Source organism: Natator depressus, chromosome 6 (assembly GCF_965152275.1).
Source record: "Natator depressus isolate rNatDep1 chromosome 6, rNatDep2.hap1, whole genome shotgun sequence".
NCBI lineage: Eukaryota > Metazoa > Chordata > Testudines > Cheloniidae > Natator > Natator depressus.
The window spans coordinates 69,875,476-69,890,356 of NC_134239.1; the positions used below are offsets into that span (position 1 = coordinate 69,875,476).

Below are 14,881 nucleotides of genomic sequence, written 5' to 3' on the forward strand. Positions count from 1 at the left end.
GGATTTTAAAAGCAGATAAAAACAGTTTGTTCACTAAGGTTCTGGTCTCGCAACAAAGTCAACAATGCCCTGCTCTGTTCTTTCTGTAGAAATGGAGCCTAAGACAACAAAATGCCACAGCCTGAAACTATCTGGCAATTCCTCAGCTACAGCAGCATATCTACTAGTGAAGCCAGAGGATCAGCAGAAAGGGGGCTGAAAAAAACAAACTAAAAATCTCAGACTTTTCTGCTTATTTTCAGTAACTAATTAGACAGACCGTTGGCCCTGTTAAGATAAAGTGTTCATAAGACAGATATCCCTAATGGCCATATTGATTAAAATGAAAAACAAACAGAGAAGCCTCAATTCTTCCATCAGATCTGAATGGACCCGAGTCAGTCAATGCGGAGTCCCACTGCACTGCGGGATCTGACTGTAGGATTGGGGCCTCACTTTGTCTTACAATTTCTTAAAACCTCTCATTTAACCAGTTCATTTTCATGCCAATTCATTGGTAAAACAGAACTTTAGTTCTCTTGGCTGGTACAAAAGATGCTTACTTCTGTTTGGAAGATCCGATACTGGAAGCTGTAGCCTTCAGACGGGCAATGTTAATCTTCTCTGAAAGCTCCTCCACGGTCTCAATGTCCACAGGCTCATCATTCTCACTGTACTCACAGTCATTCTGAAATAGTTAATTTTTTAAAAAGCAAACATGAATTCCGCATCTTAGCTCAGGCCAGACATTTTGTTTCACTCCAAACTCAAGATTGTTTCCTAATGTTATATTGCAATCTAAGTCACCAGCTGCATCTGCCAATAAACAGATATATTAAGCAGGTGATTTGTGACAGACCCTTAACCATAAGGGTCCCATTTGGTGATTTCCCCCCCACTACTAAGTCTTCACATTGGATTGGAGCTATCAGGAATACCTACTTCTGCCATTGACACTTTTATTGTGAATTACACAAAGCCTTTAAGAGGCAGAGTCCTCCAGCTTGCATTTTCAAATGAGCTATGATTACATTATCCTTAACACTAAAAGCAACTCTCTGGACTTCTGCCACTGACTAACACTAATCTGATTCCAGTTAAAATGACACCATCAATTTGAAGATTGTTGGAAATACCAAGATTATTGTAACTGGCAGAGATTAGGGAGACTGTGTTTGTCTGTTTACTTTGTGAATTTAACAGCACTTGATGCATAGCCAGTTTTACTCATTGATGATCCACTGCTCTTCTTTCTCATGCCACTAGCATGTTATCACCAATCTTGTACACTACTGCAGAAACAGCTTGTGCCCGTGGTCTTCTCCATGCCAGGCAAGAGGATGTTTAACCAGTGAAAGAGGCAGTAAAAATGAAACCGAATAGTTAGCAGGCAGGCACATTAAGAAAAGAGGGAGGGTAGGAACATGGGTGGGCTCCAACTATGTCTGGTACAGTTGCTCTTGGATGTACCAGAGGACCCTCCAAAAATAAATATCAACACTGAAAAGAAAGAGACATAATAATTTTTTTTAAAACGACATACTATTTGAAAGGTGCTTTGTCAGAAAATTTGAATTTTTTGAAATTTGTCTATTTAAAAAATTCAAATTGCCAGTGTCCTTTTAAAATGTGCTAGGATGAAAATTAAAGGACACAGAAGTCTGCTGGTGCTGTCAGGCACAGAGAAGCTCACTACTGAAGGATTGTGGAAGTAAGTGCGTAGCAGGGTCACCCTTCACTCTCCAAGAAGAGACTGTGCTCACGTTATAGGTAAAAGTTCTCAAAGCACCTAAGTGTCTAAATTGCTTAAGTCCCACTGAAAAATCAATTAGGTTCACTTTAAAATGTTTTCCTACAGCTGTTTTAATTAAGCACAATTCTCATGGATGATGCAATTTTAAAAAAATACTCCCAAGAATATAGTCATCTCCAAATTTCCTCAGTGACCTTAAAAAAACCCCCAAGACCACCAGCTGCAGAGATGAAAATCTTTGGCCCAATGGCTAAAGGGGCTGGAATAGTGAAGTTTGATGTGGGAGCCATGGAATTAGTGACATATAAAAACAAACAAACAATTTAAAAAAAAAAGTCTTTATTTTTTGTATTTATGACCAATAGTCTACTTATACACTATAACACTCTCTCTCTTAATCGGATAAACTATAATCATGCCTCCATTCTAAACTTTATTTCACTCAAATACACTGAACCACCCCTATCTCGCTCTCTCTTCCTGCTCTTCTCTTCTGTCTCTTTCCTTCTGTCTCTCCTTTCCTTCTTTATGATGAGCTGCTTCGTCTCTTCTGTGAATTGTATACTTACCTGAAACCAATGCAGACATTTAATCACAAAAAATAGCACTCCACAGATGGAATAAAAGAGGTAATGCGCACTTATTACAACAGAAAAGTGAGGCCTGTAATAACTAGTTCTCACTTTTTACTTCACCATCATAACTTGCTAATTATTATTCACTTATTACTCAGAGCTATAAATCTGCTTTAAGAAATTCTTGCTACTGATAGGTAGGAAAGAAAATTAAAATGTTGTATTAAATCTCAAGATATTGGCAATTGGCCATGGATGAAGCTAAACTACGCATTAATCAGCAAACTTGAGATGCTGCAGCACAAAGCAACCACACCATCATTTATTAATTACACTACCCCTTGATGCTTGCAGTGCAGTACTTCCAATTGTCAATCATAGAATTTATGTCAGTGAAACCTCAGATTATGTAGATTTAAAAAGTGATTCAATTTATAAAAGGAAAAAAAAAAGAATTTCTTAGCTGATAATTTTCCTTCTACTAGCAGCATCTCCCACAGTTCTGTGATGCATGGGTTTTGCCTCCTTTCTGCAGACACCGGAGGCTGTTCAGCACTATTTCTAGGCTATGGTACTTGGACATGCCCCCTCATGCAGTCCCACCACAAGTGTTGTCTCAAAGCTGAATAAAAAACTCCCAATGGAACATTACTGATCAAGGAGGATAGAACTGTAGGAGACATTTAGGGTAGAAAGGAAGGTATTAACAATTTTTCCCCCCTTCTGCAGCCCAGCTTATCCCACAATTGTGAGACACATGGGAAGCACCAAGCAGTTAAACTATGGAGTAGGGAGGAAAGAAGGGAAAAAAACAACAACCAGAAGAAACAGAACCCCCGTATCTCCCCTCCAGTACAAAAATGTGTCTGAACGGGAGATCACAATATGCAACACCCTCCTACCAATGGATGCCCTCCACAGAAGACCAGAGACATACTTTGTAGAGTTTGATAAATGTATTCTATTAAGACCAAGATGATGCTCTGCACATTTTCTCAGTTAGGAACCTTGTAGAGGGAGCCTGGATTCTCTCTGGGATTATGTCCTCAATGCCTAGTATGCCAACAAGCAAACTATTTTAATGTCTTACCTGCAGCAATTTTGGGGTCCTAAACATGTAATGAACCTAACAAGATCGTGATGGGGTATCCAACTCATAAAAGGCCTAAGTAGGTTAAAAAGGGCCAATTAACCCCATGAAAGGCTGCACCTGGAGGACAGTCAGGGCTGATAAGGCCTAATGGATGAAGCAGCCCAGCTGGGCAGGGGCAAGCTGACTTAGTACCAGGAAACAGAGCAACAGGGGCTGCAGGAAGGAACTCTGCAGTCACTCCGTAGAGAGGAGGGGAGGTGGCAAGAGACAAGGAGGAGTTCTAGGGTGGAGTAAACCCTGGATCCTGCCTGGGAATACAGACTGGCAAGAACCAGGGTGAAGGAGCTGCAGGGAGCAGAGGAAGTTTCAGTGGTAACCCAGAGGGAGGCCAGATAATAGGGAAGAAAGCAGGAAGGAGCCCAGGGAAACAGTAACATGGTCTGACATTGGGTAGACTATGGTTACTACAGATAGGGTCCCCCTGGGCTGGAACCCACAGACCCGGGTTCCCCATCAACCTCTGGGGAAGTGGCACAGTTTGGGCAGTGGCTCAGAAGGCTGCTTGAGACAATTAATCCAGTGGGACTTTGATATCCTGGACGGAGAAAACTACACTGGCCTGGTGAGAGGGCCATGCTGCGAAGAAGGAGCACCTCAAGCCATGAAGAGGGAATAACCTGACTCCAAAGAGACAGAGTGCGAGACAATGGGGCGAGAAACTGAAGGAGGAGACACCTAACTGGTCGAGAGCTAATCTCCAGATGAGTCACAGTGTCAAAGCCCTGTGCCCTGGCAGAGCAAGGGCTGGCTGGTAGCAGCCTCTGACACCCTTGAAAAGCTGTAATCACCCCTTAGACTTGGCTCAATACTTGCAGGGTTTCTCTGATGCTGTGGTGGGGCCCGCAAGAGACCTTTGTAGAAGTACTCAACTGGGAGGACCCAGAAAGCTACAGCCTCAATGCTCCAGTGATTCCCCAACTAGGGAGAGGTGATTTAAATTGAAATGAACTCACTACTGTGTGAAAAATGAATAAAAATCAAAGTTAAAAAAATGGGGTTAAGAGATACTGAACCACCAACTCGGTCCACTTGCCAGATAAAGAATTTCTGATGGGCTTCACAAGAAGATATTGCTAAGTGCCATAGCTTACCAACAATGCTGAACCACCTATGGTATCTTCAGAGAGGAGGTACAGCCCATCTGGAACAGAACTGTGGGAGACCCTGGGCTGCAGAAAAGAAAAAAAGAAAACTAACCCTATTTAACATACACAGTTATTAAAAGACACACTGGTAGTGAACTGATATTTTTTGCACATGAAACAAAAGGTCCAAAATAATCTAGGTATAAACAAGTCAGGGAAGAAAAAAAAACTTATTTCCCATAATGGAGCTGCAATTAATGCTATAGATGGCACTCTACTCCCTCATCCCTTCTCCTGACATGTCTGGTGAATTTTCTACAGCTTTCCCAATTTCTACAGAATGAACATCATTGTGATTCTAGATGCCAAGGAGACAGGTGGGTTCTCCAAAGCAAGCAGCAAGGATGTATTTAGGCACAACTGTTATGCTGCAAGGAAATGTCTTCAAAAAGGGATGCGAGGATCCAGAAAACCAGAACAAGAAACTTAACCTTTGTAGCAGGGATACTATCTTACAGAATGTGGTGCAAGAAAATCTCAACTTGCAGTTTGATTAAGGATAGCCAGAATGGTTCAAGACATCTGAATCCAATCTAATGATAGTCTTAACAGATATTAATGCAGTGACAGATAATGAAAGTTTACCTTATGTACTGAACTGTTTTTCAAAAATCATCTGATTAATGCACCTTGGCAGAGATTAATGGTTACAGTAAAGAATCATGAAATTAAGATGGGAAACGAATACAAAACAGGTTTAACAGGCTGAACACTGGCCAGTTCTGATGTGTTTTAAACCTCCAGGACCGACCAGCTTCCCCGAAGAGGGGAGGGGGGGAAGAAAAGAAAAAAAAAAAAAAAAAAAAAAAGAGTGTCTGGGGTACTATATCAGAGAAGAACAAGTCTCTGTGGCTACTAGGAAGTACAGTCAGATAGGAATTCTTGGGTTTAGTTAGTCACAGCATGCAACAGCACCATCACCAGGGGAACCTCCATCCCTCATCCCATTTTCTGCCCTCCTTATTTTGCTGCTACATCCTCCTACCTGAGTCACATGGAGAAGAGGCTGAATAGAGATGCCCTGGCATGAAGCCCAAAAGCTGCTCCACACTAGGAGAAACAGAACAGGAGCACCCTGACAGTCACTGACTGCTGAGGTTTCTGATGGTGGAGATAGGGAAGGAGTACAAGAGAGCTCTCTCATTTGAGAGGGAGACAGTAAAAAAAAAAGAGTAGAGAGAGGGGTTAGATTGTTGAGGAAGAGCACTTGAGAGAGTATGGAGAAGGAAAGAGAGAGAGAAACAGCCCAGTTTTATCTGCTTTGGCCTCTCACTTTAGAATTTTAAAAAACAAATACACTCAGTCTAAGAACTAAGAACAAAAAGAAAGTGTAGCCATAGACTGAAGTTTTTCAAGTTGGAACAGAGTAATAAACAGAACACCCTGATTATGTTCTGCTTTTTTCCCCCACAGACACAGTGAAAGTTATAGCAAGTATCCAAAACATTGGAGCCTCCTATCTCACAAAAAACCCACCACCAATAAAACATGAAGGTGAGTGAAGAGTGCAGACACATATCAGTTGGCTGACTGCATGCTACTTTTCAATAAAGTTAAAAAGAATTAAACTACTTTAATTCTACCCTTCATTACCATCTTAGCAATATCTGTCTCTGCAAAAACATGCACTATGTAACACACTGGTTCTATCATTGGTTTCATACACTGATTCTCCCCTACCATGTGTGATTATCTATAACCACATAACTTTTGCTCTTTTCATGTACGTGTTCTGACAGCTTGATCTGAGCGTATGAAGTTTATATATGGAAACACACTAGTTCTGTGTTGATGACTGGATGCTACATGAAATAATATGGCCCTATTCTATGAAGTCCTAAGCATCTTTCCATGAGGAGCGGGACACTCAGCATCTGGCAGGACTGGGCTTTTATTGAATAGTGGGAAATGAATGCTTTCAGTATGCTATTTGTATAATCAAGAATTTGTAACGTGTGTGTGCATGGCCATAAATAGGGCCTTACCAAATTCGTGGCCATGAAAAACTTGTCACAGACTGTGCAATCTGGTCTTTCCCCCATGAAATCTGTATAGGATAAAAGCACAGATTTCACGGGGGAGACCAGAGTTTCTCAAATTGGGGGTCCTGACCCACATGGGAGTTGCAGGGAGGCCACAAAGTTATTTTAAGGGGGTCGTGGTGTTGCCACCCTTACTTCTGCGCTGCCTTCAGAGCTGACCTGGTGGAGAACAGTAGCTGTTGGCCGGGTGCTCAGCTCTGAAGGCAGTGTCCTGCCAGCAGCAGTGCAGAAATAAAGGTGGCAATACCATACCATGCCATCCTTACTTCTGCACTGCTGTCTTCAATGCTGGGTAGCTGGATTGTGGCAGTTGCTGACTGAGGGACCAGCTCTGCAGGCAGCAGCACAGAAGTAAGGGTGACAATACCATACCATGCCATCCTTACTTCTGCGCTGCTGCTGGTGGCGGCTCTGCCTTCACAGCTGGGATTCTGGCCAGCAGCTGCCACTCTCCCGCTGCCCAGCTCTGAAGGCAATGCCACTGCAGCAGCATCAGCATAAAAGTATGGGTAGCAGTACCACAACCCCGCTACAATAACCTTGCAAACCCCCTTTCCCCCCCCAACTCATTTTTGGTCAGGACCCCTACAATTACAACACCATAACATTTCAGATTTAAATAGCTGAAATCATGAAATTTACGATTTTTAAAATCCTATGACCATGAAATTGACCAAAATGGGCCGGTGAATTTGGTAGGGCCCTAGCCATAAAGCAGTCCAACCAGGGTGGATAAAAATCAAATAAATCCAATTTTTTTTTTTAAATTTAAATTGGATTTTTTTGATAAGCTTTTTGAGGGGAAAAAAAACCCTATCTGAAGACAGTTTTAATTAAGATACATTATAGCTCAAAGATATCTCATCATGGAATAGGGATTGTAAATTCTAATTCTATAGTATGAGACAATATATTCATGTAATGTTTAAGAAAAGTTGAAAATGAGTTCCAATAGTTCATGGATTAGGGACCCAATTTTATGGGGTTCCAAGGACTTCTGTATAGATTATTTAGGTTAATCTTTCTATCTACCCAATGGGACTCAGTGCTCAGTCTAGAAGAGACCATCAGAGATGCTTAGTTTTGCAGTTCTCAAACAAGGCTTGGTTGCCCGAATGAAACAACATCATGAGAAGTGTTCCTTCTCAGGAGGAAGCTGCGTTGAAGATGATGAAAGGAACATGTCTGAACATGCAGGATCTTCAGGTTGGTAAACTTTTTTATTTCATACTTCTTTCTTAAGGACTGCCTATCTTCCTTCTGGACTATTCTTGAATTCTCATGTTTGAGCAAAAAATATAGTTGTTACTCTATGGTACTATCATTTTAGATGCAGTTGTGATAAAAAATAAATAGAGGTAATAGGCAGATCTTCCTTCTACAATTTCACCTTTAAAGTAGTACTGAGCATCAATGAAAGCAATGAGTAACACTAAATGAACAGTATGGTAATAATAATTAAATAATTACATTGACTTATTTTGTTTAGGAGAATCCATCCTCAACATACAGGATTCTGAAGACTATCCACCTTCAAGATCACCATTATTTTCTATATTTTCAGAGTTATCTGCCAGTGATAGTGTTTCTGTCACATAGCCACAGTATATCACCTGTAGCAAAAAAGAAAAGAAAAAAAATCTCCATCCAGAAACATAGATAAGTTTGTGATAAGAACCAGAAGATTACAAAAAGAGGTAATTGATGAAAAAATTGCCCCGTTTGTTTATGCAACAAACTCTCCTTTCCGTATGATTGAGAACATGGTTTAGTCATTAAGACCAGGATACAGTCCACCCAACAGAGCAGATGTCGCATGCAAATTGCTGGATAAAGTGTATGAAAGAGAAATTGAACAGTGTGCAAAAGGTCTAAAGCAGGGGTCGGCAACCTTTGAGAAGTGGTGTGCCAAGTCTACATTTATTTACTGTAATTTAAGGTTTCGTGTGCCAGGGGCCGACGGCCGGAACCCCAGACTGGCAGCAGGCTGAGCGGGGCCGGCGGTGGGGACCCTGGCTGGCAGGGGCCAGTGGACAGAACCCCAGACCAGCAGCGAGGGCAGCAGACGGAAACCAGACCGACAGCGGACTGAGCCGCTCAGCCCGCCTGCCAGCCGGAGTCCCGGCTACCGGCCGTGCTCAGCCCGATGCTGGCCCTGGGTTCCGTCCATCCAGGCCGGCAGCGGGCTGAGTGGGGCTGGTGGCCGGAACCCCGGCTGGCAGCAGAGTGCCACTAAAAATCAGCTCACATGCCACCTTTGGCACGTGCCGCAGGTTGCCGACCCCTGGTCTGGAGGGTGAAATTGTTAACCTGAGTCTTGATGGGTGGTGCAATGTCCACAATAATCCTGTTGTATGTGCTTGTGTGACAACAGAAGACGGGAATGTCTTCCTTACAGAAACAATTGATACATCAGGAAATGCACACACAGCAGAATACTCACAAGAAGTAGCAGTAAAAGCTATAACTGTGAAAAAAATTCAAATGTGTAGTATGTAGCTTGGTCACAGACAATGCTGCAAATGTATCCAAGATGAGAAGAAATTATTTAGAAGAGAGTCCCAAGCTAACAACATACGGTTGCAGTGCTCATTTGATGCACCTCCTAGCCAAAGACTTAAGTGTTCCAGAAATAAAGGCTAATGTTGTTGAAATTGCAAAATACTTCCGTAACAACCACTTTGCAGCAGCTGCTCTGAAAAAAGTGGGAGGAAACAAGCTAACTCTCCCACAAGACGTGTGATGGAACTCAGTAGTGGACTGTGTTGAGCACCAGATCAAGAACTGGCCTAATCTGACGACAGTTTGTGAACAAAATTGTGAAAAAAATAGATGGCACTGTCACACCCAAAGTTCTCAACACTGGGCTTAAGAGAAATGTTGAACACATGCTGAGTACACTGAAGCCTATTTATGTAGCCTTGAACACAATGCAGGGAAATAGCTGTTTTAGTGCTAATGCTGTTGAAATTTGGAAGGAACTGAGAGAGATCTTAAAAAGAGAAATATGCAATGACAGAGTTAAATTACAAGCATTAAAAAAAAGAATGGGACAAGCACTATCTCCAGCTTATTTTCTTGAAAATATTCTCAGTACTCGGTACCGGGTCAAACCTTAACTGCTGAAGAAGAGGAGCTGGCTATGACATGGACATCCAGCAATCATCCCTCCATAATGCCAAGTATAATAAATTTCAGAGCTAAGGGTGAACCATTCAAGAAATATATGTTTGATGATGATATTTTAAAGAAAGTCACACCAGTGAAGTGGTGGAAGTCACTTAAGCACTTGTCGTCAGAGACTTTTGAAGTGATAATCTCACTTTTAACAGCAGTAGCTTCTTCTGCCGGTGTAGAAATATATTATCTCTTTGGACTAATTCATTCCAAATTGAGAAATCGTTTGGGACCTGAAAAAGTAGGAACGCTTGTACTTTCTTTTCCAGATTATGAACAGACAGGAAAATGAAGGTGACGATGACTATTAGCTGCAGAAGCCAATATTTTAAGCTTCTCATGTTGACCTGGCTGACCTGGTCGATGAAATATTAAAAATAAAAAAATAAAAAAATTAAATGTAACTATTTTAGTTAAAAACAATTTTAACAAAACCAAACCTGATTTTTAAAAAACTTGAATGTTTAAATTCAAAAATTCATATGCTTGTTTTGTTAAAATATTATATGTTTGCTGTTGAAGAAAAAAAATCCAGAATACATAACGTTGTTTTAGTTAAATAAAGCAATTTAGATATCTGTCTGGTGACGTTCTCCTCCTAATACAGCATGGCAAGAAAATCCTCCAAATATTAATGATTAACCTGTTGAATTGGAGATAGATATTTATGAAGTCTTTGGGAGGTGAACTGCTTCAATTACCTTTGGTGAATGAAATAACCAACAAATCATTAATTTTCTGATATAGCTGTAAAACTAATCTGAAAAGTTTTCAAAATAATCACTTAAAAATGTATTGTGTGTACCTTCTAAAAATGAAATCTACATCTATCACTGAGCTGTGAAGAATATGTATTAAGGTTATAACAAGCAACAGGAATGCACTTTTATGTAGAAATCCATGATTAAATAGAGTTTTCCTGACTAGTAATTTAAATCAAATACACCCTGATCCAACAACTATGCAATTAAACTGGGATTCTAGTTTTTGTGGCCTCTGATAAAAATGAAAGGTCTTCATTACGGACAGATAAGGTAGTATGTTTATATGATTTTTTTTCCCAAGATGTTGCTATAGGAGTACAGTTAAGGTACTTTGGGTACCTTGTTCATGAAGTGCAACTTTAACTCTGCATTTCATAGATTTCCAGTGTCTGAGGTTTATTAACATTCTTGAAAGGTAATATTCCTGCAAACCACCCATGTGGATATGCCTGCAACCTTAACTTCCCTTCAATACATTGTGTATGAAACTTTCCTTAAAAGAAAAATAATAGTTGTACCAGAGAACTAGGCAGCAAAGGAAGCTTGGGGATGGGAGGCCTTCCCTCCCTTTTTCCTGACCTCTGCAGAAAGGAGGCCTCACTAATGCACACCTCCTAAAGACTTCAGGAGGGGAGTTTATTACCTGTGAGCATTAGGAGTTGCACAAGAGAAGGGTTCCATCTGGATAAGCATATCAATCCTTTGGTGAGGCTTGTCAAGGGCTCAAAAGAGCTTGTTGAAGACACTCCTAATGCCATCCTCCCCAGGGGATCCCCGCCCCCCAAGAGGCCTAGGAACTTGAAAGGCAGGATATGTGGGGGGAAAGGGAGTGCAAGGACCAGAAGAGAAGCTCAGAACTGCAAGGAAAGGTGGTGAGGAAGTTAGGGAAGCATTAATACTCCCCCCAACTCTCCCAAACACTTCAAACCTTTTACTAAGCACACTCTAATAATGTGGATCCCCCTGCTCCTGGCAGCCCATCCATGCCAACAGCAAAAAGAACAGCTATTGTAACTGTGCTTCTTTGAGATGCTGTCATTAGTATGGATTCCACTGAGAGACATTAGCACCTCATGCGCACAAGAGTGGAGTATTTTGTATAGTAGTGTCTGGGACTGTACATGTACCTTCTGCCTCACTGTGCTCCCATGCAATGGCACAAAGCACAGGGCGTCTGACCCTCCTTCAGTTCCTTCACAATTTAAGATGCATGTTAGCAGAGGACTCCAAAAAGCAAGGATGATGGGTGGATTGTGGACATCATCTCAAAGAACTAGTTACTGTAGGGTAAGTAACTGCTCTTTCTTTCTCCAATATGTTTGGGGGGTGTCTCCCTCTAAATGACTGACAGGCAGTATCCACTCCGGTTAGTGGGAAGGAGGAGCATCAGCTCCTATTTTATCAGTCAAACAATAACAGAGCAAGACTCTGGAAATGTCCACACTAGATAGCTTCTTCTCTCTCAGCACTGAGTGTTGTTTCAAGAATGTCATGGGTGGGTTTGATTGACTGGATTTAGGCATAACTGTGAGACCATTTTAAGGTCGAACTCAGGGTATGGTCTCAGGACTACCTTATGCCTATGAAAATATGCACAAGGTCGAACTCAGGGTGTGATCTCAGGACTACCTTATTCCTATGAAAATATGCACGAGGAGGTCTGGCCATAAGGTCTTGGAGCTCACTGATATTCTGTGCTGAGGAGACAGCTACCAGGAAAACCATCGTAACCATCTAAAGTGATGTATCGAACAGTCAGAAGCTCCATGAATTTCAAGAGGATGATGCTGATCCCAAGAAGGGGTCAGATCTCCGAGAGGTAGGTAAGTATACAGGAAACCCTTGAGTAACCGGGATCCTGTGGGATGTGAAAAGATAGAGCCATAGGTGAAATCTAGCAAGCAGCATCAAGTGTGTGCATACCAACATATGCGTAGTCCCAGACGTGCGCACACAGTTGTTGCGCTTGAGTTTAGGTCCTCTACTATCAACTGAAGGGACCAGAACCTGTCCTCTGGCAGGTAGGCTCTCGCCAACCAGGAGTCCTAGGAACTCTATCTTCTGCAATGATGTTAGACTATTTCTTGTAATTCACTAGAAATCCTTGTTGGGAGAACAGGGAGAGGATGCACTCTGCTGCGGGGACCTGCATCTCATTAGCCAGTCATCCATGTACAGATAGATGTAGATTCCTTTTCTCCTTAAATGTGCTGCCATTAGTGTCAGGCATTTTGTAAACACCTTCAGTACCAGGGAGAGACCGAAGCATAGAACCCTGTACTGGTAATGAGTGGGCCCCATCATGAATCTTAGGTACCTCCTCAGGGCTGGATGAATAGCTATACAAAAGCATGCTTCCTTTAAGTAAGAGCCACAAACTTAGAGAAATTGAATGATGGGGGCAAAATGTTAGTAATCTAAAACTGAGATGGAGTGTGTATTTGTTGAAACTTCTTCAGATAGGATGAAGACCCTTTTGTTTCTTTGGAATGTGGAAATACTGGGAACAGAAGCACCTTCCCCTGATGTCTGATGGCAACTCTTCTATGGTTACTAGATGAAGCAATAAAGTTAGTTTTGCAAGATGATCTTGTCAGAAGGGTCCCTGAAGGGGGATGGAGAGGGGAGGTGGATAGGGGGAAAAGCAGGGGGTTCTCAAACTGGGGGTCGGGACCCCTCAGCGGGTCATAAGGTTCTTACATGGAGGGTCACGAGCTGTCAGCCTCCACCCCAAACCCCGCTTCGCCTCCAGCATTTATAATGGTGTTAAATATATAAAAAGTGTTTTTAATTTATAAGGAGGGATCGCACTCAGAGGCTTTCTATGCAAAAGGGGTCACCAGTACAAAGGTTTGAGAACCACTGGGGTAAAGAGTGGAACTGGATGGGGTAGCCCTGGGTGATTATCTCCAGATAATCTCATTCATCTGTCCAATGTTATGGCAGATGGAACCAAGTGGAACAGGGTGAAGCAGCTTTCGAAGGTCATGCTCTTTGGATTGAATTTTATGTGGCTTGTGACAGTCCTGTAAAATTTGTCGACTTGTCACGGGAGTGGTTTGTATGTATTGCTGTCCAAGAGGAAGGCTGGCGACCCCTGCTGTAGCTTGACGTGATACTCAGGCTGCCTGGAATGGTAGGATGATGTCTCTTGTTTTGACTGGGATTAAGGATGATACAGCTTGTGGTACAAGCCTGGCTTGTAAAACTTTAGGGAGCATGGGGTGGCTTCAGATTCTTTTAAGGAGCACAGTGCTGTCCGTTCACTTCCTCAATTAAGAAGTGCAGGTCCTTGATCAACTCCCTATGTATGACCAATGCTTGGAGACAATACTCTGTGCATGTTTACGGCTGTGGGCCATGGATCTGGCTGCAGCGTCAAAGGCAACCACTGCTGTCTGTAAGATCATCTTGAGCATAAACTTACCACCCTTAACTATTTCTCTGAGCTCCTCCCTGTTGTCATGTGCGAGCTTCAATTAAAAAGATGTCACCCTGTCCCAGGTTAAAGAGTCATACTTGGCCAGTAGGACCGGGCAATTTGCCTCTCACAGTTGTAGGGAAACACAGAAATAAGATTTCCTTCCAAATAGGTTGAGTCTTTTGGGTTTCCTGTCTTTAGAGGTACTCTTGTTCAATTTAGATTTTTCCTGTACTACCAACACAACCAAGGAGCCCAGTCTTGGGTTGAGCAAAGAACTCAAAGCTAGTTCAAGGGTACCATTTTTCTACTCGTTTTACCATAGGTGGTATAGTGGCTGATGTCTGCCAGGAGGCTTTAACTGAGTCCAAGCAGTCCCTGATTTATGGGAAAAGTGATTCTAGACAGACCAACAATTGTCAAAATATTGATCAACTTATGACATTTCTCAGATATTACTAGAGTTTCTGCTTTTCTCATAAGGAGCTTCCAGAATGACTAGTAGTCACCCGGTGCCAGTATTGGTGCCAAGGACACAGCTTCATCAGCCAACAACGAGAGTTCCTTTGGTGGTGAAGTAGAATGCTGGTGTGGCTCAGCCCCCATGTCTGGTTCTTCCTGGTGGTCCTCCCTGTCTAGCATAGGTGATCTGACCACAGAAGCTGATGGGGAAAGTGATCTCTTTCTTAAATGGGAGACCTGCTCCTAGCAGCATGAGATTACAGACCCAGTAAGCCCAACATGTGGCCACATTGACATGCCTTAGCAAGCTAGCTGGCTAGCATGATATTGACTAGTCCAATGCTGTTGCTGTAAGAATGGTGGTCAGATTGTGTAGGGAGGGCTGGCAGGCCTCTCCATGACATTGATCA

At 42.3% G+C, this 14,881-nt stretch overlaps 1 protein-coding gene across 1 annotated transcript in view; it reads right to left on the reverse strand.

The window, feature by feature from the left end:
* MGA (MAX dimerization protein MGA) overlaps nucleotides 1-14,881 on the reverse strand; it is a 92,447-nt gene that overhangs the window by 16,910 nt on the left and 60,656 nt on the right. Inside the window, exons 18-19 of the mRNA XM_074955663.1 lie at nucleotides 4,552-4,629; nucleotides 543-667 (exon numbers count right to left, since the gene is read on the reverse strand). Of these exons, the coding sequence (XP_074811764.1) occupies nucleotides 543-667; nucleotides 4,552-4,629 (203 nt within the window). The remainder of the gene's footprint in view (nucleotides 1-542; nucleotides 668-4,551; nucleotides 4,630-14,881) is intronic.